General features: G+C 45.3%; 1 protein-coding gene across 1 annotated transcript in view; it reads left to right on the top strand.

The window, feature by feature from the left end:
• LOC107112554 (proton myo-inositol cotransporter-like) overlaps window positions 1-24,988 on the top strand; it is a gene marked incomplete at its 5' end in the record, with an annotated part of 127,333 nt that overhangs the window by 85,330 nt on the left and 17,015 nt on the right. The window contains one exon of the mRNA XM_015413709.1: window positions 2,117-2,242. Coding sequence (XP_015269195.1) covers window positions 2,117-2,242 — 126 coding nt within the window. The remainder of the gene's footprint in view (window positions 1-2,116; window positions 2,243-24,988) is intronic.

Genomic DNA, 24,988 nt, shown 5'->3' on the forward strand with positions numbered 1-24,988 from the left:
AAGAGCACCTTCAGTCATTTATAAAGATCTCCCAAGATAAGAACTGCAAACTAAATTGAAAACCTAATTCTATGGGGTTTTTTTAATGGATTGTAAGCTCCTTAGAGCAAGGTCCTGTCATCTTGGAGTCTAGAAAGTGCCATATGCATTAATAATTTTAAATAATTTGAAAACATTGGAACAAAAATGGAATTAAGTCTTCAGATACATTTAGAAATATATATTTTTCAACTAGGGAGATCTCCACAGCAACTGCCTAGATTAAATTCAAGGATTTTTAGCACTAGTTCTAGCAGAGAGATAGCTGTACTTGTTTCTGAATTTATCTCAGACACATAAATTTAGGGACATAATGGGGGGAGGGGAATTATAGACACTAAGATTTTTGGAAACCTTACCACTTCCTGATGACTGGTAAGCATACTTTAACAAAATAGTAATTGGGTTTTTTAAATACATTTATCAAGGTTACTGCCTCACAGCTAAATAAATATCAGTAATTTTACTAGTATTTGGTGCAGCCTCTGAGATACTGCACTTTGGGTCAATTCAAGCAAGTATGTATACTGATCTATATTTCACTTGGAATCTTTTGCATATATAAACAATTTTCACTGATGACCCAACCTCCGTGAATGATTATTGCTGAAAATTAATGAATCTCTAATACAGTAGTGTCTTAATTCTTTCTTGTCTTTATTTGGTAATTGTGGGAATATTTTCATCAACTTCCTCATGGGAAGACTGAAAGAGGAAATATTCACTGCTACAGGATGAGAAATTATCTTTCAAACTGGAATTTTGCCTGCAGTCATCTTTTATGTATGTAAGAGCTGCCCAGCTTTGGGGCAAAAATTCATTGACCAGGGTAGGTCTTTTTCCTAGAGTATATGACTGGAAATGATGCTGTGTATGTGGGGAGCAGAAAAGAGGTTCAAATTATCTGGTTGCAGTTGCCACTGTAGAAGGAGTCCAGTAATTTCCTGTCTCATGAAAATACTAGTGTGATAGCTGTTTAGTCTATTATAGGGAAACAAACAGGCCAGTGGTACCTTAAAGACTAAAAATATTTATTATGATATGAGCTATTGTGAGATAGAGGTCACTTCTTCAGATACTGTTGTATCTGGGTCATTTCTTTCCAAGAAGGGGCACCACTCCTGGACCATTCAAAGCAGGTAAAATGACCTGTCGTTTGCCTAGCCAACCAGCCAGCTGAGCTGGATCTTTCAGCCAATTCAGGACTTAAGAATATTAGAAAGGACCTGGAGAAAGAAACAGACCAACAAGGAGGCATGCAGGGAGCTGTTTACCCTCTCAGCAGGGAGCTGTCCAACTTGGTACACAAGCTGGTTTGTAGAAGGTGTTGAACCAGCAGTTAGAACTCCTAACTGAGGCTTACACAGAACTTCTAACTGAAGCCAGAGTGGGATTCCTGCTCTCCAAAGATCTTGAGAGCCATGATCTTCTTCTGAGCTGGACAGGAAAGTGGGATGCCTTGGTCTGCCAGACACATGCACCTCTGCCTGATCCAGGCTTTGACTCATGGCTCTCCTTTTCCTTTGCTGCTAGATCCTATGACAGATTGGGGGTGGGGTGACAGAAGTGCATGGTATATTCAGGAAGTTCCTGATCTGCTTGTTCCACCACATCTACTCCACAAGACAATTAAACCCAGCATTGGAGCCCATTGCTGTATCACAACGGCTGCGAACCTTTGTCTTAAGGGATAGAGTAACTCTGTCAAAAGCAGGTTGTCTAACACTATTGCCAGTCAACAGTACTACCATAATGTCCAGATTAAGGTTCACTTTGTTTGCTTTCATCCAGTCCATTACTGATTCAGAATTCCTACTTCCTCTCCAGAAGAAGAAGAGAGAGCTTGGTAACATCTACATATCAATGCTGCTGTATTCCAAATCTTGGGCAACTTCCCTAGTAGTTTCATGTATATGTTAAACTGGGTGAGAGATGAGATGGAATCTTATTGTTCACTGTCAGCCAGATGTCATGGAATTGAAAAGCAGTCTTCCATCTTTTGAACCCACTTGAACCTTAATTAATGCTTTGCTCCAAGATTGTATTTACACTGATCTTTTTTTATTCTTTCTTTCAGTTACTGTAATGGGTGCATGCTGGATCCATTTTGTGGCTTTTGCTATAAACTAAACAAGTCAAGTGTTGTGGAGTCCTCCTGTGTTCCTGTTAATAAGAAATCTACAATAGAAGCTGCTTGGGGCAGGTATATTACTTTTGCTATTCCTTAATTTTATCAGAGTGACTCTGTAATTTAAATATTAGTTTTCCATGAGAACCTATCCTTTTTATATTAGAAAGTATGGTTGTTAACATGTCTTCAAAATACCATTGGTCAGCATAGTAATGTTCATCAGGAGTTTTCATTTATAAAAAAATATTTCATTTGGCTTTCCTTTTTTCACTGCCTCTAGAAAAAAATAAAAACACTCTTCAGTGGAATCATTTGTGACTGCCCACTTAAAGGTCACATCATATTTTTTCCTGAACATCAATGGCAATGAAAAAACAAATAAACATTGTGCCAAGACTCAGTCATGACTTTTGAATAAATGTGATGTTCATAAAGCTAGTAAAGTGACAGAAGGAGGTGTAATTAGAATTAATACAGAATGCTACAGTGCTTATGCATACTTCTAATATTAAATTAAACCAATGCTTGTGACATGTGTTAAGATAAGCCACCATGCCTAGAGGAGGAATGTCTACATTAGGTCCACCCCAGCCCTTGTATATGCATCACACGTGAGCATAATGCCTGTATGCATAAAGTTTGTACATGCTGTGTCTTTGTGGGGACAAGGGCCAGCATGCTTGCTTTCTCTTTACGTGCATTGTCTTGTTGCTAGATCTGGTGCGCATAATTTTCTGTTTATGTATGGGAAAGTGTGGCAAACTTAGAGCAACTTAAGGCGTGTTTAGGTATGTACATCACAGAAGCCACTGCTGCATCTGTAATTTTTGTTTATTCTTTGAATGATACCTTTGCTCAAATGTTTTAAAACCATGACCCAGAACATAAAGCTTCTGTATTGATGAGCTGAGCTAAACATGTCCAGAATGGTAGTAGTGTTGCTTGGGTAATAATTTCTTTACTTTCTAACTTTATCTTTTTCTAAAGCAATTGTAATAATAATACAGTACTCAAACAATCACAGAGCTGCTGATGAAAATTACAGCCTTTGTTGAGTTCCTTCTGTAATATCTTGCTCAATTTACCCCTTTTCCTGCACAATAGAAATGGCTATCTAGTGTGCGGACTCATTCTCATGAATCATTTAGACCGGTTTTATTTTTTAAATGTTGCTAGTAAAATGTTTAGGGATCAAGCCTAAACAGGTTTTCTCAGAGGAAAGTCCTGTTTTATTAAACTGCGATTTAATCCCAGGAAAGTGTTTTTAGGATTGCACTCTTAGCCCAGCAGTTTAAAGCTTTTGTTTCATACTTTGTTTTTGAGAGATGGCATATGTTGATCATGGAGCTTCAACTTACAGTCTCTATGGCTGTGATCACACGTGTCAGAAGATCCAACGTAGGTGCGAGTGCCCGACAGATCAAAAGGGTGTGATCAGACAGCAACATCTGGAAAGCATCCCACAGCTGTCAGCAACCCATGCTGCTCCGCTGCAGAAGAGGAGCAAAAAGACACCGGAGAAAATCTGGTAGTAAATGGGTTGCGATGGGCCACGGACAGATGTTCCCCTGTCTGATTGCTCCAGCGCTCTCTCAAATCTGATCAGGCCATCCCGGCTTGGTGCAATTCCCCCCTCCCTCTTCACAGTATATGCATCATCGCATACCCATAGGGGGCCCTCGGTGCGGAGGTGCCATTCCTCATTTATGCACATGGGAAACAAATGGCAAAAAAGAGACTCACCTGCAGTTGCTTCTGATCACACAATGACGGGCTGAGCCCGCGGCAACAAAGGGCTGTGTGATCTCACAACTGCGGGTCAAATTCCTCCGGAGGGAATAGCCTCACTTCCTCTCTGCTTCAACTGGCACGTGTGACCGCAACCATGAATGAGTAAAGGTAATAGTTTTATGAACCGAAGTGGATTTTTCTTGTCAGTTATGGGATTTTTTTTATAGAATCACAACAGACTCCACGCTGGAAGCTTTTAGCCATCAGTTCAAGCAGAAATAAATATATTTTGATCTGTCAAGGATGGTGTTTCATCTTTTTATGAGAGATCCTAGATTTCCATTTCACAGCTGCAGTACTACATGTCAGGTGAATAATTCCAGTTCAGACTTTGACAGTATTTTCCAAATTGCAGTTGTCAGTTACAGTTGAGGGAGTAGAGGAGATGTCATTACCTTATGGTTACCAGGATGGCTGTTCGCATTATAGAGGCTGCTGTGGAAAACTGAAAGAACCATTGTGTGTCAAAATGATGGGGAGCAAAGTTTACAGGAGCAGTGCTATTGTCTCTTCATTTCAGTGTAAAGGAACCTGTGGTAGGAGGAAGAGGGAGGGCATGCCACAAGGAATAGCTAAAAATAATAAAAAGGACTGTTTAAGTTGCTCTTTTAAGAAAGGTTTAGTCAAGATGACTGATTCAGGACAAAGCAGAATTTTATCTACGACTTTTGGCTAGGACCCAGCAGAAGCTGTCTCTGGGCAGGGCAGAAATTATGTGCTAAAATGCATTAAAGTTGTGGATTCCCCCCCCCCCCCCCCCAAAAAACCCGGCATAACAATTGTCAAAGAAAAAGCCATGCTTACATGAACTCAGAAAATCTTTATAGCTTCAGGATCCCTGCTATACCCATGAAAACCTTTCATAAATATAGATAGCTGTTGTTTGTTTCATTAAAACTCCCTGGAAATAGTATCTCTTAAGCAGCATGCTGTGCTATGCTACCCTGAACTGCAATTTTGTTTCAGGCAAAATGCTGAGTTCATAAGGGGTAGTGATTTGCAGCTTTGGAGGATGCAAAAACTAGACTGTTGCAGAAAACATAATTTTGTACTAGAAGCTGGGGGCCTGTAAAGAATTTGGAAGTAGAAACTGAATCTTAACAACTACAAAGGATCTTATATTGGGGGTCATTGATACAAAGATTAAGTATTATAATCATGTTGTAGCAAACCTTGACACATTTTCCTTGGCTCTAGGAGCCAGCCCAAAAATGTAGGAACCAAACTCATTCTTCACCCTTCAGGGTTTCATATTCTATTTTCTAATTATTGTTATCACAAAACCTAATCCAAACCTTTTCTCAGTTCCTTGTAATTTAATTAATTAATTTGATTGTTGATTATAAACTGTATTTTTGTATGTTTGAATCTATAGTAAATCGCCCAGAGTCCTGTGTACTCAGGGATGGGGTGATTCAGAAATGTAATAAATAATAACAATAATATGAATGGCATGGCAAAACTATTGTAGTAAATAGGTGAGTGAGGGACCCATGGGGAGTCTCATGCCCCATCCCCCCTTTTCCTTTTCCTCTTTGCCACCCCCAGCAGTTCTTGCAGCCTCTCCTCTTCTCTCCCACCTACCTACCTACCGCCGATTTTCTGTTTCTCCCTGGCAGCCTCCATACCCACCCACTCAACCATTATTTTCTGTTCCCTTCCTCCATCTTTACCTTTTCTGTCTTTTTTTTATCATTCCACTCTTACTCCCTCCAGCTTTACTTTCCCTGCCTTCTGTCTTTTTCCTGTTTAAATCTCTCTCTCCCCCCTTCCCGTGCATCAGCACTAACTGAGGCTTGGAATCCTCAGTCAGCAAAGTTGACTGCAGGTTCCCTGCAAGCGCCAAAATCACCATTAAAATCTTTCAATGTAATTTCAGTCGCAAACTTTTCTTAAGGAAGCAGACATTGGTTCAATGATTTTGTTTGTTTAAGCCCCAATGTATTTCTGTTAATATTGAATATTTTTCTGCAAATCGGGTGCTTCCCCCAGGTTTATACAATATCCCATGTCTGTTCCTGGCTCGTGTGCATTTGTGTGTTGTAATTCCAGCTCTATGGCTCAGTTCAGAATTAGATATAATGATATCGGAAGCCCTGGTTGCCATCACCACAACAAAATGCTAAGCTCTAACCCTAACCTAGCTTTCCCCCAGTCTCTCATTATTCCATTATTTCTTTTAAAAGCTTGCTTTAATTGGATATTGGAGTCAGTATAGAAAACTACTGGTTAACAAATGACTATCCATCACCAGCAAATGGTGTAAAGTTAAGTTTACTTGTGAACAAGTAGTGAGAAGAGCTTCATGCATCCTTTTGTCATACAACAAAACATTCTGATTAAAAATATGCTTATTCTTCCATGCAGGTTTGCCAAGAGACACTACAATAAAATTAGCTCAGTTTCGCCTTCCAGAAAGGTTAACTGGGCATAATAAACTGTCATTTCTACAAACAGGCCTTAAAAAATTTTTGTAACAGGGAAGCAGTCACCCCCCCCCCCAAAAAAAAAACCAACACCCCACAGCCTTATTTACCAAACTGAAGCTGTTTTCAAAGCGGTGGTTGCATTTTCACAATGTGAACCACAAGTATAGTTGTAAGAGAGTTCAAATGACATAACTACTTTTCTAAGTTGATTAACAGTGAAAACATAACTTTAAAGTAAAATATCCACATTTATCATATATGCTATATCCAAACAAGGCTGGCTTTAAGCTATTTGGAGCTCTGATTAAAAGCCAGACATTTTGCAGACCCAAGCACCTGTTTTGCTGTCAGAGAACTTCAGCCCAGGCCTAGAATGCTCCATGATATCACAAGGGAGAGGCCATGGTTCATGGGTTGAACATATGCAGAACATCGCTGGCTCACTCCACTCAATCTCTGATTCCAGTATTGCATGCAGCAGATGCTGGGAAAGACCTTTTCTCTGCCTGAGATGTGGCCCTTCTGATCTAAGTGGATCAAGTGTGTGAAGTTGCATTCATTATTGCATCTTGGGTGCATTTCCCTGATTACATGTTGGTTTGCAGAAACCCTGAAAACATGGCTTGTCTAGTCTCACCTGCCTTGTATGAGAAGAAATGCCCATGTCTTCCAGCAGAAGCCCTCAAATTACATCTTTCTCACAAAAGATGGGAAAGGTGGAAGGAATATAGTGCAGAATGCCACACATCAGCAAGTGTTGCCTTGGAGTAATAAAAGGCTACAGTAATTTATATGCAAAGTATTTTGTGTTAATTGAAGATGGTATGAACCATGTTTGATTTTGTCTTGCATTTGCATTTTCTTCCAAGAGTCAGTTTTCCCTTATGGGTTGTGATGTTCCACGGCTAAAAACTTTCTAATATTTAATTTGCTCTGCTGCTGAAACATTAAGAGGAAATGAAACAACAAACAAACTCTCTAGACCACATGTTCACAAATGCATATCAAATACAGAATTGCTGTATAAGCTTCCCCTAAGTACCTCCAAAATTATGTGTAGTGACAACTGGCACATAGGGATGTGGAGGGCCACAGAGAGGTGCCAGAATATAGTCTTGCTCCCCACCCCACCCCCACCCCCACCCAGTGTGGTCAGCAGGTAACATACTGTATTTGAGCACATAGAATAGCAATAAATGTTCAGTATGTAAGCTTTACATGTGATGAATTCATTAATAACCATGAATGCTGGTTCATTAGATGCTCAAATAGACTTTCTCTTTGATTCTGCAAACCATTGTTCTGAATATCAGAGATGGAATGGGTGCAAATTTGTTTGATCTCTAACCTTAGGCTAATGGGGGCCTCAACCTTAGAGAGCTTCAGTCCAGAGTGCCCCCTTTGCCAGTGCCACCTTTTCTTTGCATCCCTGAGGATGTGTCCATTTCTGAACAGATGTCCTTCTGTGAAAATATTTAACTATTCAGATGATCAGTTCCTAATTTACCTAATATAACTTGGTGCAATATTAAGCAATGAAATGCTGTGCTGTGAGCCCAACACAAATGAATTTGTAATACTTGAAAGATAAGCTTTACTGTACTTTAGATTTTTTAAAAAGAAGAAAACTACTTTTGTTCAGCTTCTTTACTTTTTTAGAAAAATGTTGGAATCATGCTAAAACTATACTGAATATTTTCAGTAATGATCAGTAATTCAGTGATTAAATGTATTTGAAATGAGACAAAATGAGGGGAGGAGCCCTTTTCTCTCTTGGTTCAGACCAAAGTCCACCTCGTCCAACATATTGCTTCCAACAGAGGCCACCCAGATTTCTTAACCGTGAACTTTAGCACCTTCATTATATGTTCTTTATATGGTGACAGTTGAGGTTTTTTAAATAATATTTTCTTGCCTCATATAATACTATGCCTATAACAAAGAGCATTGGTAAATTATTTGAAAAAGGGAACCCAACTACTGGAAAAGTAAATGAAATCTCTATGTATAACAAACGATACGGTGAAGATCATGGAGACCAAAGAAATAATTAGGCTAATTAAATAGCACGTTAAGAAATTGAAACTATTGAGCATATGCTTATGGACTCCGACTGTCCTATATTTAATGAGTTGAGGGCCAGTTTAATTACTCCTTTACTCCAAATGATAGAAAGTTATAATGAGGCACCTGATAGTATGAGGGCACATATGATGTGGTTATTATCGGATACAAATTCTGTTACTCTGTGGCAAAAGTTTTAGGGGCAATAATTAAACAGCAGAAAAGAATAGCAAGGCAGGCATTATTTTATTTTTTCTACATTGTCTTTCAAATTGATATGTACTGGTCGATGACTGTAATAATAAACTGACTGACATTATTCTATTTTATTATTTTATTTTCTGCTCAAGGCTATAGATTTATGAGCAGTGATAGACAGAGGGAACCATTATCAGTTCATTTGAATTACTAATATCCAGTGCTGATCTCTTTCTTTTTTGAAAATTGAACCATTTTACTAAAGTTGAGTGGTGTATAATTTTTTGTCTAGGTAAGTATGTGGCTACTGTTAAAATCTTGGAATATTCTGAAATAGCTTGTGGAGTGTTTTAAGATGCTTACCGAAGCTGTGGCTCTGGAAAGGGAGAAAGTAAGGTCTGGCTGTCATAGGTTGTTGTTTTTTTCATCACAAACTTGCCCCCCTCCCAGAAACTTTTAATTAAAGAAGTATCTTGTTGATAGTTGTCTCTTCCACCCTACCACCCCTCCCTCCAACTCTTATGCTGGTAACCAGTATATGGTTTGGATTTGCCCCCCCAGTCGGAATAACGAGACAGACAACACTTTGGATCAAACAAGGGCCACTTTATTAACTACATAACAGTTTATTAACCAAGAATGGCAAGGGAGCATTTTCTACGTAGCGGAACAGACAAGGCAGGTGTCAGGATGACCAGCCTCCTTGTCTAATATGCGGGCGAGCCACCAACCTCGGTCTTGAGCCATTATTTATTTATTTATTTATTTCTTCGACTTGCTACCCCGCTCTAACCCCCGAAGGGGTCTCTGAGCGGCTACAGTTATTCCTTATCCCTAACCTATGGCCACAATTCTTAGGGGTGGGGACATCCCTACCGGCACCCAGTGGAGGGGGGTTTCTTTTTTTCTCGGGTCGGCTCCATCGTCTTCAGCTTCGGTTTCTGGCTCCTTTTTCTGGCGATCTTTTCAGCGGTGGATTGGTTGGCCCTTCTTAATTAATTAATTAATCTGGCTTGCGACCAGCAGCCCAGCCACTGGTAGCCTCCCAGGAGCGCCTACCCCTGAAACCATACAGCTTGCAGAGAGGAGCTTACCCAAGAGGTTCCCATAGGGAATCATCATTCACTGCCCTGGGCCTTAATAATCCGCAGGCCGTTCCTGAAGACCCCCCAGTTCCCAAAACAGGGAACGGCTTAAGGTGCTCAACATTTTCCGCTTCCTTATCCCTGCACTATTCTGCCACTCGCAAAGTCAAGCCTCTGCTTTGGCTGACGTGGCCACCTAACAACCTAAGGTGGCCCTGATCCCTTGCCGCATGTCCTCCAGAAATAACTTGTTGCCCTTGTTTGACAGGTGAATACCATCCTCCCTATAGAGGTCAGTCCTTCCGACCACTATTCCAGGGTGTGTTAAATAGTGACCCAGACCCCCCTCCATAACTATCCGGATCTGTCTGTTGACCTTGCGACGAGCCCGGTCGATGCATCTGGGATCCCCCAAGTTGCACCATACATGCCGTGGTAAAATTGCGGACCAAATTACTTGCACCCTGGGTCATCTTGCCCGTATCAGTTTCAGGTCTTCTGCGGCCTGGATAACCAGGGTCCTGCCTTTCATCAGGCCAAGATCATTGCCACCCAGGTGCACCAGTAAAATAGCAGGAGGCAGCCCACGCCGATCCTCAAACAATAGGGGGAGTAACCTGGGCCAATGCATACCCCTCCTTCCCCACCATTCAACCAACGCCAACTCACTCAGCCCCAACTGAGAACCAAACGTCATCCTCTTGGCCTGATGAGCGGCCCAAAAATCATACTGTGGCCACAGATAGTTACTCTCCTCCATTCCTGCCGGCCCACAGCACCTGAAAAAGAACTGTTTTAGAACATGTTCCACTCAAAACTTGCATTGACGTACATACCCCTTAAAACTACGGAATCTCTATCGTCCAATGCCTTGTATGTCTTCCCCCGCATACCCCATGGCAGCAGCCGTGGAAGCAGTTCCAATTCAAATGAATGGGTCCCAAAGCGGAACCCGCCTAAACCCAAATGATTAAGCGCTCTCCGCGTCAGTGACCAAAATTGAAATTTTGTGAGAGGGGCCGATCCCTGTGCCGAAATAATGTACCGTCCCTCAACCCCCTGAGACTCAGGCCTATAAGCCCTGGCCTAATAACTGGGAAAAACAAAAAACAAAACCCCATTGGACAGAAGTGGGGAGAGATAACAGCCACCCAACCCCCTGTGCCCCAATGCAGAATATAGAGGAGAGGGGAGGAGGCGAAAAGCATGGGAAAACCACCCGGCCAACAAGCAGGCTTTCAAGCCTGTGGGGGGAAGGAGGGACGGGGGGGCAAAGCAGCCTTACCCTGCTGCCACCCCCGAAGCACCACAAGGTCCGGGCCCGTGGAAACAACGCCGAGGGTGAAAGGGGGGGGCTGCCCAGCAGCCCCACTAATACCGCCTCCACAGCCCACTGTAATGGTGCCTCTACCTCTTTCCCCGTCGCTTCCTTCCTCTCTCTCTCTCCCTTTCCCTTTATAACCTCGGTGGAAAAAGCGGTCCCGACGACCAGCCAGCGAGGACTGCCCTGCTGCTGCAAGATGCAGCCCCGAAGACCAAGCCGCAGCGTCCCCTGGAAATCAGGCCCCCGTGCGGCACCAATGCTCCGGCCGCCGCCGCCGCTCAACGCTCTCGCTGCGAGCCCAACAGGGTCCAACCCCCAGCCGCATCGCGGCCTGACGCTCCCAGCTGCCAACGCTCCCGGCCAGACACTCCTGACCGTCACTGCAGCAACCCGGCCTCTCGGCCACCACGGCCAGAGCCCCGGCTCCTGGCGGCGCCCTACACTCCCGGCTCCCGCGCGGTGCACCATGACCATCCCGGCTCCCGCAAGGACTACCCTGCCGCTGCAAGACGCCGCCCCGAAGATCGAGTCAAGGTGGCCCCCGGGAATTGTGCTGCACCAATGCTCCGGCCACCGCCGTGTCCCAAAGTTCCCGCTGCAAGCCCCAACAGGGTCCAACCCCCTGGCCGCCTGCTCCCAGCCAGATGCTCCCAAACCTCGCTGCAGCGGGCCGGCCTCCTGGCCACCGCGGCCCAATGCCCCGGGCTCCTGGCAGCACCCAACGTCCCCTAACTAGGCTGGCTCCTCCCCGCCCACGCCCACGCACACTGCGCTGGGACGTCGTTGCCGCCCCGCCTTCCTCCACGGTGGCAAATCAGCCCCCGGTCACCATTGCCTTCGGCGGCGGCCGGGAGCTCCCTTTTCCCTCCTACTTTCTTGCTTGCTGCTATTGGCGTTTTATTTCTAGAATAAACTTGGGGTCTTAATTATTTTATATACTGTATTTGCCCTACTTTGTTGCGAACCACATTGGGTACGAATGAGGAGAGGCAGTGCATAAATATTTTTAAATAAATAAACAAATTGAAGAAAATATCCACTGAATTTCAGAGAACAAATAGTGTATCCCAATATAAACATTTCTGCTGTCTTATCACTCTTACACTACAGTCCTAAGCAGAGATATATGTTTGAAGTAAATGGTATACTATAGCTCCTCCAATAGGATTGTATTGTTAGAGCACCACATGTCCCCCAGAGACTTCTGATCTATTTTTTTTATTATTTCAATATCTAGTTAAATGCTGTTTTTAAAAATGAAATATCCACTCTCATAAGTTTAAAAGATTATATAACATTTTACTCTATGTATGTCCTACTGGCCAGCAGATAGCCCTCATATTTTGAATATTTCTGTGCAAGGCATGAAATTGCATAGCTGTCAGAATGACTGACTTAAGCTATGCTTGGGATGGTAGAAATATCACTAGAGTTCATACAAATCTAGTCACAGTTGTCAAAAGTGATGGGCTGTTCATTAATGAGTGCCACACTCTTTTCACACCATTCCACACAAATTAGTCCCTTTTTAATGTGCGCACATCAGTGTTTATTAAAGTTGCTAAATTGGTGCTCACTGAAATAGAACACTTCTGTTTATCTCTTCCCAGGAAAATAAAAGCCCAAACCTTGAATACCTACATCTAATCAATCAATCAATCCAAAGCCTTTTATTGGCATATAAATAAAGATACAGTAAGCTAAATACAAAATCATGCAGAGTAAAATTAAAATTGCACAGTAACATCACAGAGTAACATCATAATAAAACCTAATTCATAATATCACTTATCAGGCCGTAGGACCATGACACTGCAGAGAAACTTTGCTACTATTTCAGTTATTTCTGTATCTGGATTATCAAGCAAGAAAAGGACCTTAAAATAATCAGGGGTCTCTAAAAATTGGCCTAATATGGGCTATAGAAGACCCCGACGGGACGCCAAATAGAGAGGGCACTGGAGGAGGACATGGGCAAGAGTTTCAACACAGTCCTTCATACAAGGACAGCACCTGTTAGGATAGGATAGGATATCTGCCAGATAAGATAGCTGAAGGAAGAGCATTAAATCTAGCCAAGGATATGGCTCTACGCAAATTTGGAGCGATGAGTTGATAGAGGCATACTGCTGGAAGATTTGCATTAGGAACAATCCCCAGATTTGAGGGGGATAATTTGTTAAACCCCACAGGTTTGGAGTTAGTACAGCTTTGCAGCCAATTTTATAAAATCTGGCTGAATGGTCTGACAAATGTTGACAAATCGCATGAGTATACATACATTTCCGTCAGGGGATGCAGTGTTATCGACTACATCTTAATTAACCCCCCTCCTTTAGAGCCAGTTTGGTGTAGTGGTTAAGTGTGCGGACTCTAATCTGGGAGAACCGGGTTTGATTCCCCACTCCTCCACTTGCACCTGCTGATGTGACCTTGGGTCAGTCACAAGCTCTGGCACAGCTGTCCTTGAAAAAGAGCAGTTTGTGTCAAGAGCTCTCTCAGCCCCACCCACCTCACAGAGTGTCTGTTGTGGGGAGGGGAAGGGAAAGGAGTTTGTAAGCCGCTCTGAGACTCCAAGTGAAGGGCGGGGTATAAATCCAATCTCTTCTTCTTCTTCTCTTCTTATGTTTCTGACTTTATAGTTGAGATCAGACATTTAGTGATTATCTACCCTTGTTATTGGTTTTTTATATCAATGGGAATTTCTCATCTGCTGTGTCTCAGGACGTGGAATTTCTGCCAAAGATCTGCCGATCTCCAGACTTAGGCCTAAAGATTCCAAAATTAGTGAAATCAAACACTGGTTTACATCTTAAATCTGCACTAATTAATTCTTCCAATTTCCAATGGAAATTTATTAAATTTTGTTGTTGTTGTTCAGTCGCACAGTCGAGTCCGACTCTTTGCGACCCCATGGACCAGATCATGCCAGGTTCAACTGAGTTGGCACTGGATCTTCTTCGTGGTCTCTGTGCATCACACCCTTGGGATAGATTGCGCCTGTCGCTGGTTGACATCGACCTCTTCGGTGCTGAAGCATCGATTGTGACTGTCGACGTCAATGTTCCCGAAGCGGGAATGAGAGTATCCGGAGCCGAGATAGACATTGAGGCTTGTCCGGACGTGTCTAGCGGTGAAGACGACTGAGGAGAGAGAGCTTTCTCCATCAGGGCCAAATGCAGACGGGCCGCTCTATTTTTTCTGGTTTGGTTTGAAAACTTTCGGCAATGTCTGCATGTAGATACACAATGGGACTCCCCTAGGCAGACTAGACAGAGAGAATGTCCGTCGGTGGGGGATATTTTAAGACCACAAGTCCTGCACCGCTTGAAACAACCCCACCGCGGGGCCATAGGCCAGCGGGGGGGGGGGAATCCGATGAAAAAAATGAAGGAAAATACTAACTAAGAACAATAAAGAAAAAACCAAACTAACTACACGATTTTCTAGAAACAGAAACTTAGACCAAGGCAAAAGGCGTCCTACCAGCGCGGCGGTCAGAGAAGAACTGGCTGGATCTGCGTGCCCCTCCTTGGTCATGGGCAGTGGGGTCAGCGCGTGACCTGGGAGAGGCACGAAAATCCCTTTTGATAGCTACCGATACCGAGCAGGGTCAGCGCAGGCACAGTCTATCCCAAGGGTGTGAATGCACAGATGACAACCCGAAGATCACCAGTTACAGGTAAGCAACCTGTCTTATTCGGGTCCAGTTCACAGCAGATCCAACCAGACTCACCTTTACCACCTAAGCAGTGTGCAATTTCTGAACCACCTGCTAAGAAAGCCAAGACCAAAAGGAAAGACAAGCACAAGTCCACCGTCTCCAGGTCACACCCCTGAACTGCAGTTGCTTTTGTTTCGGTGGGCACAGTTTCCACCAAGCTCGGGTGCTGCACCTACATTCATTTCTGAAGGTGAGATCAAACCCAAGATTCCAGATAGTCAGGCACCACTCGAAGCTGAATGTGAGAAGATGGTTCCATGGTTCCACCATTACCAACCAATGTGATGGCCCACAGACCTCTATGGGACATCCCCAAGATACAGAGATTAGTGGGATGAGCCCCATGGAGCTGCGAGCTTATTTTAATCCACAATGGTCTTATCCATTTCCTCCCTCAACATTGGACCTATACAGGCCACCTTCTCCTGAGTCAGGCAGGAGGGAGACTGCTATCAGATCTGTGGGCTCTGCATTGGGCCTGAGTCCTGACAAGTTAGAGGGAGAACAGCTTCCCTGTTGAAAGATCTTAAAATGTACAGCAAGTAGATGACACACATGGCCCAATAGATTTCTGACTAGGGACAGTCAGCTTCAGAGAAAGGCTTTCCCAGTTTTATGAGGCCTAGAAAGCCACTACTGATTACACAGGATCTTCTTTGTGGTCTCTGTGCATCACACCTCTGGGATATAGTGCACCTGCGCCAACCCCGATCGGTATAATGGAAAGCAAAAGGATTTTTGCATCCACTCCCCAGTCACGTGCTCCACTGCGCGTGACCAAGGGAGGGGCACAACAATCCCGCCAGTTCTCTTCTGACCGCCGCGCTGGTAGGACTCTTTCCACCTCAGTCGGTACAACTACATTTTTTGGGACCTTTAGGCCTTGTTTTATTCAAGTTTAGTTAGTTAGGAAAGTTTTTTCAGTTAGTGTTTGTTGGACTTATTTCTCTACCTCCCCTTTCCCCTGGCCTATAGCCACGCAGTGGGGTTTCTTTAAATGGTGCTTGGAGTGCGGCAGTAAGATGGCTCCCCCAGATGGACATTCTCTTTGCCTTTTATGCTTGGGGGAATTGCACTAAGTAGACTCTTGCGCCCATTGCTCCAAGTTTTCCAAGCAGACCATGAAAAATCGGGCTGCTAGACTGCAAGTGGCGCTGATGGAAGTCGCACTCTCTCCACTGACGCCCTCATCTCTAGAGACGTCCAGACATGCATCGATGTCGACACCAGCATTAGAAGCGACAATCGCCATGTCTTCAATGTCGACCTCCATCGATGCTGTAAAATCGGTGCTGAAATGCCCAATTCAGGCACAACAGTCCGAAGCCCATACTCCTTCCAAAAAATGTAAGGAGGGCAAGGACGTTCAGTTTATCAAACTTAAGAAGCACAAGAAAGGCTCTCGCGTAGCCGCTTCACTTGACAAGGTGCACTTCCGTCACCTTCGCTATGCCCCATCCAGTCCCTTGACTCCGACCAGGAGCTGGACTTGACTCAGGTTTCTTGATCACCCGATGTAGAGAACCTGCATCGAGATCGAAGGACACATAATGTTGTCTTCTCTCCTCCATTCATCCCCGATGAGCGAGATTGATCTCCGACGCCGATTCCACCCATGACATGGGATCATCACCAATGGCAATATTTATGCAGAGCCTCCCTCGCCCCCCCCATGGAGTGGGATCGCCAGTCTTCCTCGTCCATAATTTCTTGGTACCGTGATCCCTCCCCGGCACCAGAATTCGTTAAACCTTCCCAATCAAGACCGATAACTAAAGGTCCCAGTCTTCAGCCATCAGCACTGAAAACTCCCATAGATCAGTCAGAACATAGGCCTTTGATCCCGATCCTCCAAACATCGTTCTCCGAACCCTCAAATCCGTCCAGCTCCCCCAGCTCTTACTTGGATGAGGAGAGTCCCCATCCACCAATAGAAGCGTCCCCTCAGCAAAAGTCGAGGTCAAACTCCCTATTTCACCGTCGGAGGACGTTAAACCCTATGGGGACTGCCCACCATCCAGCCGCTGCCGACAGTCACGGACTCTGTCTTCAATATTGTACAAATGGATACTTTGACAACGGTAGCCCTCCCCATGACGTCGGTCCTTTTGCAAACAGCTAAAGCCCCCTGGACTCATCCTTCCTCTGTATCGATCTCCAATAAGAGGTTGGATCATATGTATAAGATTCAAGAATCTGGGGCAGAATTCCTTTTTGTTCATCCAAAGCCTAATTCGTTAGTAGTTACATCTTAGACCAAGGGCAAGAGTACTCATTCTACACCTCCAGAAAAAGAGGGACAAAAAATGGACTCTTTCGGCAGAAAATGTTATACTGCCAGAGCTCTGGGTATTAAAACCTCCAATTATGCAGCCTGCATGGGACGTTATCAGTATTCCCTCTGGGAACATAAGAACATAAGAACATAAGAGACGCCAATGTTGGATCAGGCCAAAGGCCCATCCAGTCCAACACTCTGTGTCACACAGTGGCCAGAAATACCAGTGCCATCAGGAGGTCCAGCAGTGGGGCCAGGACATTAGAACCCCTCCCACTGTTGACCCCCCCCCCAAGCACCAAGAAGACAGAGCATCACTTGCCCCAGAGCCCCTAGCTATACCTTGTGGCTAATAGCCACTGATGGACCTCTGCTCCATATGCTTATCTAATTCCCTTTTGAAGCCGTCCATGCTTGTAGCACCCACCACAAATGTCTGAATTTATTACAACCCTCCCAGATTATTGTAGGCACCAAGCTAGAAGCATCCAAACAGAGGGGATGCTCTTGGCGAAACATCAACTTAATGTATCCAAGCACTCGCTGGATACAGCAGCAAAGACTCTCACTTCTGCAGTCACCTTATGCAGATACGCATGGTTATGTTCCTCCACTTTACAGCCAGAAACTAAAACCACTGAAGGGTTTGAATGGACTTTTTAGTTGATTGACTTTTTAGCTCCACCACGGATGTGGTAGTTCAAGAGCTTGACAAAAGCATCAAGACATCTCGCAGCTTAGGGGTTGCACCTCCTACCAAACCGCATAAGGGAAAACCATGGTCCAAACAATGGTCAGGTAGACCATCGTCTAAATCTTCCTCCAAGCCACATTGGCAAAGGTCTCTGAGTCGTCCGTCCCGTCCCTGTGGTGGAAAACCCAAGGGTCTCTATCTAGACCCAAAACTGCGAAGAACACTACACAGAGTCTTTGACTCGCACCTTCTCTCCCAACTCCCTACACACTTGTCTCCTTACCTGTCGATCTGGGAGTCCATTACATCGGATCAGTGGGTCCTCTCAATAATAAACATGGGATACCTGATAGAGTTTTCCCAAATCCCTTCCACCACCCACGTCGTTGTCACTCCACCTTCAGCAATCCTCCTAGAAGAGGTTCAAACTCTCCTAAGCAAGGATGCTATAGAGCTGGTACCGTCAGCACAACACATAATGGGCTTCTACTCTTGTTACTTTACAGTACCAAAGCAGGATGGAGGCCTCCGGCCCATTCTGGACCTCAAGAACCTGAACTCTTTCATCATATACAAAACGTTCAGGATGACAACGTTACAGTCCATCCTTCCACTCCTAGATCCAGGGACATGGCTGGTTACGTTGGACCTCAAGGATGCGTACTTCCACGTTTCCATCCACCCTACCCATCAGCGTTTCCTCCGATTTGCAGTAGGCAACCGGCATTTCCAATTCAAAGCCCTCCCGTTCAGATTATCCACGGCCCCTTGGGTCTTCACGAAGGTTATGGTTGTGGCACACCTCCGTCTAAAGGGAGTTCAGATATTTATATAGACGATTGGTTACTGGTAGCAGATTCAGAGGCATCCCTGCTCACAAATGTAAACATAACCTTGAGCCTCCTGACGTCTTTAGCCATCAAAGTAAATCTCAAAAAGTCGATGCTACTTCCCACCAAAAGGGTGAAGTTTATAGGAGCCTATCCTAGACTCTGCAAGGCTTTACTCCCTCCTCAGACAGCAGGGGACATTTTTGATCTAGTGACTCTATTCCACAAGTCTAGACATGCTATGGTTAAGCAAATCCAGTGGCTGCTGAGTTTGATGGCTGCCACCATCAACGTCATTGTTTTTGCCAGACTGCACATGAGGCCTCTGCAGCTATGATTCGTACACAGGTTTCACCCACAGAGTCATCCCCAATCCCTTCGTCTTGTCTTCCCACCATCCGTTTTAGGCTCTCTGCTTTGGTGGACAGATCCTGTGAATCTCCTAGCAGGAGCCCCATTCCATCCACCCACGTCAACACTCACACTGACTACAGATGCATCCCTCTGGGGATGGGGCATGTCACAATTGCGCTGGCAGGCTAGGCAGGATACACAAAGTCCAAAACACAGTCCGGGGTCAGGGCACCAGATGAGACAGAGCAGAGTCCAGAATACCAAGTCAAAACACAGTCTAGGATTACCGGAGATTGCAAGCAGAGTTCAGAAGCCAAAAGCCGTTTGTCAAAGTCAAGGTACACAGTCCGAAGTCGGGGAGCTGGGGAAACAGTGTCACACAAGCCAAAGTCAGGAGCCGAGAAGTCCAAGAGAAAACCAGGAGACAGGAACACAGCATCCGGGGTGCAGCGTTTCGTCTATGCGATTAGTTGCAAGCACGAGTTGGGAATCTGAGAGCGCTGCCTAAAAAGCCTGTTCCACTTGTTAGCCAATTACCAGCCGCTAACAGGGTCCTGGCTCCAGTCAGTACTCTGGGCTTAGAGGACGCCGACCTTGCATGCGCACCTCCTTACGCCGGGTTGCCATGTCCCGCCGCCTCTGATAGCGCAAACAAGCCATCAGTGGGGAGAAATCAGGAGGCATGGTGCTTTTGCTTGGTTCAGCCAGCGCGGCTCCAGGTGTAAACTCTCCTGGGAGCTGGTGCTCGTCTTCCGCAAGACTTAGGTCTGGTGCTTCAAGGGGTGCAGGGAGCTCACCCTCGGATGCTGAGGACGCAGAATCCCCGGGATCAGGGTATGATAGAATCCCCGGGACTGCGGGCATGACAGGGCACACATCTCAAGGGTCTTTGTGTAGGGGCTCGATGAGAGTCCCATGTAGCACACAATCGTATAAATTTCCTGGAACTCCTGGCGGTGCTGTACGCACTCAGGTCTTTCTGACACCTAGTGACCGAGCAAGTGGTCATAGTTCTGACAGACAACACCACAGCCCTGTGTTATATCAACAGACAGGGAGGTACGATCTCCTGGGGGCTATGTCGCCTAGCCATAGAACTATGGGTCGAGTGTCGATCATGGAACATGTTCCTAAGGGCCGCTCATCTGCCAGGAACACTGAACGTTCAAGCAGTCTTCTTGAGCAGAAGAGGGGCAGTGGCGCATGAGTGGGAGCTCAATTGGATTTATCTTCACCCAATCTTTCGCCTTTGGGGCCATCCAGAGGTGGATGTGTTTGAGACACACAGCAACAGAAAATGTCGCCTGTTCTGCTCCAGAGTGGGGATAGATCCCCTATCTTTGGGAGATGGTCTTCTAGTCCTGTGGTCACGTCTTCACATGTTCCTCTTTCCTCCGATTCCTCTAATACCCAGAGTACTAGTCAAGTTAATGCAGGAAAAACCACGCTGTCTCTTAGTGACACCGTGGTGGCCCGCCAACATTGGTTCTCCACTCTGCTTCACCTATCCAAGGGCTCCTTCATTCACCTTCCCCCAGCTGCAGACCTCCTCCTCGCAAAGAAGGGTCAGATTCTGCATTACAATGTGAAGCGTCTCAACCTCACGATCTGGAGGATCCTTTTCGATCGGTCAGAGACAGAATAGATCATGTCCTATTGAATTGTCGCAGACCATCTACCCGAGTTTCTTACGCTGGGAAGTGGAAGAAGTTCTTGTCTTACCTTACCTTGTTGGGATTGCCACCACCACCATCTGACCTGATGGCAATCTTTGGGTTCTCATTGTCTTGTTTAGACATAGGACTCAGTTGTGCCTCACTGAAGGTCTATTTAGCTGCAATTTCGGCCAATCACCTGATGATTGACGGTCACTCTTCTCTCACCCCCAGACCAAGAAGTTTCTTAAAAATCTGACCCACCTCTTCCCCCTGTCACGTGGACCCACACCACCGTGCTTGCAAGGCTCATGGATAAACCATTTGAACCGATGGCTACTTGTAGTCTACAGCTTTTGTCATGGAAGACAGCCTTTTTAGTCGTGGTTACCTCCACCAGGAGGATGGGCGAGTTATCTGAGTTTTCATCATAATGGGGGCACGTTGGCTCCAGATGTTTCTTTCATGCTGAAAGTTGTTTCTGAGTTTCACCTGCAAGCGGACATTGTTCTTCCAGTGTTCTTTCCGTCTCCTTCAACGGAGGAAGAACGCCGCTTTCATTCATTGGATTCAAAAGAGCTTTATGCTTTTATCTAAATCGAACATGGCTTTTTCGGAAATCTCTGGTCTTGTTTGTCTCTTATGCTCTACCCTCTCAAGGGAAGAAGCTGTCATCCCAATGTCTATCCAAGTGGATTGTGGAGACTATTAAGTTGTGCTATATGCTATCCAAGAAGTTGCTCCCAGGTCCGCTACGGGCACACTCTACCCGGTCAGTGGCAGTATCCACAGTCTTCCTGCAAGGTGCGTCGTTGGAAGATATCTGCAATGCAGCTACTTGGGCCACGCCTCACATGTTTGTGAGGCATTATGCCCTCGATGTTTGTCTTCATCAGCGTTCAATTGTGGGATGAGCGGTGTTGCAGGCGGCACAGATTTAGGACCTCAGCTGGTGTGCATTGCTTGTCAGTCTCCCAAAGGTGCAATGCACAGAGACCACAAAGAAGAGAAACAGGTTGTTTACCTGTAACTGGTGATCTTCGAGTGGTCATCTGTGCAGTCACACACTCCCACTGTTGGCAGTAAGGGGAAGGAACTGAGGTGGAGGCGGAGTCTGCCAGAGCTCTGAGCACGCTCAGTTGTCACAGACTCCACGAGACTGTGGCAGACCCTTATACTGAAAGCTATTTTAGGCTTCCCGACGAAGGTTTGACTAGGACGTAAACCCACTGTGTGGCCTGCACATATGACCACTCGAAGGTCATCAGTTACAGGTAAGCAACCTGTTTTTCTGAGAATCTGGAACGATGAACAGTGGCTGCTGAATTTCCGAATGACTCGGGCCACCTTCCACTGGTTGGTGGAGTCTCTTCGTGTTAGGATTGAGCGCCAAAGGACAAACATGAGGTCAATCATGCACAGTAGAGCCGGCACGTAACTGGGGAGCGGGCACGAAAATTCCTTTTGCTTTCCATTATACCGCTCGGAGTCGGCGCAGGCGCACTATATCCCAGAGGTGTGAATGCACAGATGACCACTCAAAGATTCTCAGTTACAGGTAAGCAACCTGTTTTTCTGTCCATTGTTGCTTTGGAGTAACGGTTAGAGTTTTGGTGTACTCATCCACCCTCGTCCTAGTCTAGAATTATCAAACAGGACACTGTAGACATGAAGTGTGCCTTCAGTGCACTCCTGGAGTAAGGGGCCATTCAGGAGGTGACTTCACCCCTCCCCTCAGAGGGGTTTTACTCTAGAATGTTCCAGGGGGGGTGTCAGACCCATCCTAGATCTCAGAGGTTTAAATGTGTTCTTACATGTTTCTAAACTTTGCATGATGTTCAGGTCTTCAGTTTTGCATTTATTTAATTTTGATTCTTGGTTCATAGTCATTGACCTAAAGGACACTTATTTCCACATTTCTGAGCATAAGGAACATCGAAAGTTCCTTTGTTTTTGTGTGGCCACTCTGTGTTCCAGTACACAGTCCTTTCTTTTGGTCTAGCCACTGCTTCAAGGTTTTTTTCTAAGTACATGGCTCCAGTTATAGCTCTCCTCCACTTTTTAGGATGTAATATCCTTACTTAGATGACTGGTTAGTGGTGGCGGACTCTAGTGAAGAGCTGTGAAAACATTGTTTCTTGATCGTGAATCTATGCCTGAAACTGAGTCTGTTGGTTAATTGGGAGAAATTCAGGTTAGTCCCATCCCAGAGAGTCCAGTTCATAGACTCCGTCAGGGGGAGAGGCTTTCTACCTATGGAAAGGTTGCAAGCCATCTCCTCCTTAGTGCATCATTTTGTGGCAAACTGTTTTCAGTTGGTCCAGAACATTCTTCAGTTTCTTGGTCTCACTATTTCAACTACTGCTGTGCTGCTCTTGGCTAGATTATGCATGAGGCCGCTGCAGATTTGGTTCCTAGGGATCTACTGCCCTACCTTACACTCCCCTTGTTGTAAGTTCTCAGTCCCCAGGTGAGTGGTTTGCCAGTTACTCTGGTGGGCAGGTGTCCCCTTTGGGTTACTGCAGCATGACACTATACTTACTGCTGATGCCTCGCTTTTGGGCTGGGGAGCTCATTGTGAAGGCTCCTCAGTCAGGGGGATCTCATGAACAAGGGAAAGAAAATGTCATATTAATTTACTGGAACTCAGAGCGGTGCTTATTTCCCTTAGCAATTTTGCAAATATTCTCTGAAATCATTCTATTCTCCTCCAAACAGATAATTCTGTCACCACGTTCTACATAAACAAGCAGGGTGGAACAGGGGCCAAAGACTTCTGTCATGAAGCAGCCTTAGTATGGCGGACAGTGCTAGATCTCAGTGCATGCATCCAGGCTGTCCATATCCTAGGGAAGCTGAATGTGGAAGCAGACGAGCTGAGCAGGGCAGTGAACCTCTTGTGTGAATGATCTCTAAACCAGAGTTATCTCAAGTCAGTTTTTTCTCAGTGAGGTCTCCCGGGCATGGACTTATTTGCAACCTGAGACAATGCCAAAGTAGTGAGGTTCTGTTCCCGCGCCGACAGGGGCCCTGTCTCACAGGGTGATGTGTTCCAACTAGACTGGACAAGGAACCTGTTGTACACTAACCCCCCTCTTCTTCTACTAATCATGGTCCTTGCAAAGGCCAAGCAGTATGCTATAAAGATGATTTTGATTGCCCCTTTTTGCCCCAGGCAGGTACAGTTTCAGAGTCTGATGCAACTTTCTGACAGCCTGTACACCCCCCTGCCCATGTGCAGGGATCTAATCAGCGTGCTACACCACAACCCAAAGTGCCTCAAGCTTACAGCTTGGAGAATCAGGGCCCCAACCTAGGTTTTTCTCAGGAGGTCACAGAGGTTTTTTTGAACTCACATAAACCCTCCCCCAGGAGGTCTTATAGCAGCAAGTGGACATGTTATATTTTCTGGACATATCCCCTTCTCTCACCCCCCTCAGGGATATATTTGATTATGTATTGGATTTAAAGAATAAAGATTTATCTTTTTCTTTGCTGAAAGTTCACCTTGTAGCCATTTCTTATTTTATTGCTGAAGTAGAAGGGAGGCCCCTGTTTTCTCACCCTTTAACAAGAAGGTTTCTTAAGGGGTTGTCCAGTTTATGTCCTCCCAGGGACCCACTTGTACGTCAGTGGTCCTTATCTTAGCTACTTGTCCTTTGGAACTGCTGTCCTGGAAGGTGGTTTTTTTAGTGGTAGTCACTTCTGCAGACCAGTCAGTGAACTCGCCGCCCTCCAGGTTGAGCACCTATTTCTAAAATATTTTCCTGAGTGGGTGGTTCTCCGCCCCAGCTTTTGTTTCCTACATTTTTTTCCAGCCCTTTCATTGGAGAGTGAAAGGAAACTGCACTCCCTAGATGTCAGGAGGACATTGCTTTTCTATCTAAAGCAGACTGCCAATTTCCACAGTGAAGGGTCACTGTTTATGTTTTGCTGGGCCTAACAATAGTAGAAGGGCTTCCCCTCAAACTCTGTCCAATTGGATCATTTTGGCTTTCATGTGGTGTTACTACTTGGCCAAGGTTCCATGCCCTCTCTTCAGGTTCATGCTCACTTGACTAGGGCTCTAGTGACATCTGCAGCTTTCTGGAGTGGAGTCCCATTGGTGGAGATCTGCCGTGCTGCCACGCAGTCATCAAAGGACACTTTTGTTCAGCACTATGTGGTGGACCTGCAAGTCAGGTGAGAAGCACAATTGGGCAAGGCAGTTCTTCAGTCTTTGTTCATATAAGTGGGCATGCCCCGCCACCTGATGTTAACTTGCCAGAATCCCCATGTGGAACTGCACAGAAGATCAATTATGAAAACAGGGTTGTGTTACCTGTAGCTGTTGTTCATTGAGTATCTTCTGTGCAGGCACACGTACCTTCCCTCCTGCTCCACTGAATGCTT

Source organism: Gekko japonicus, unplaced genomic scaffold (genome assembly GCF_001447785.1).
Source record: "Gekko japonicus isolate JY-2015 unplaced genomic scaffold, Gekko_japonicus_V1.1 scaffold572, whole genome shotgun sequence".
NCBI classification, from domain to species: domain Eukaryota; kingdom Metazoa; phylum Chordata; class Lepidosauria; order Squamata; family Gekkonidae; genus Gekko; species Gekko japonicus.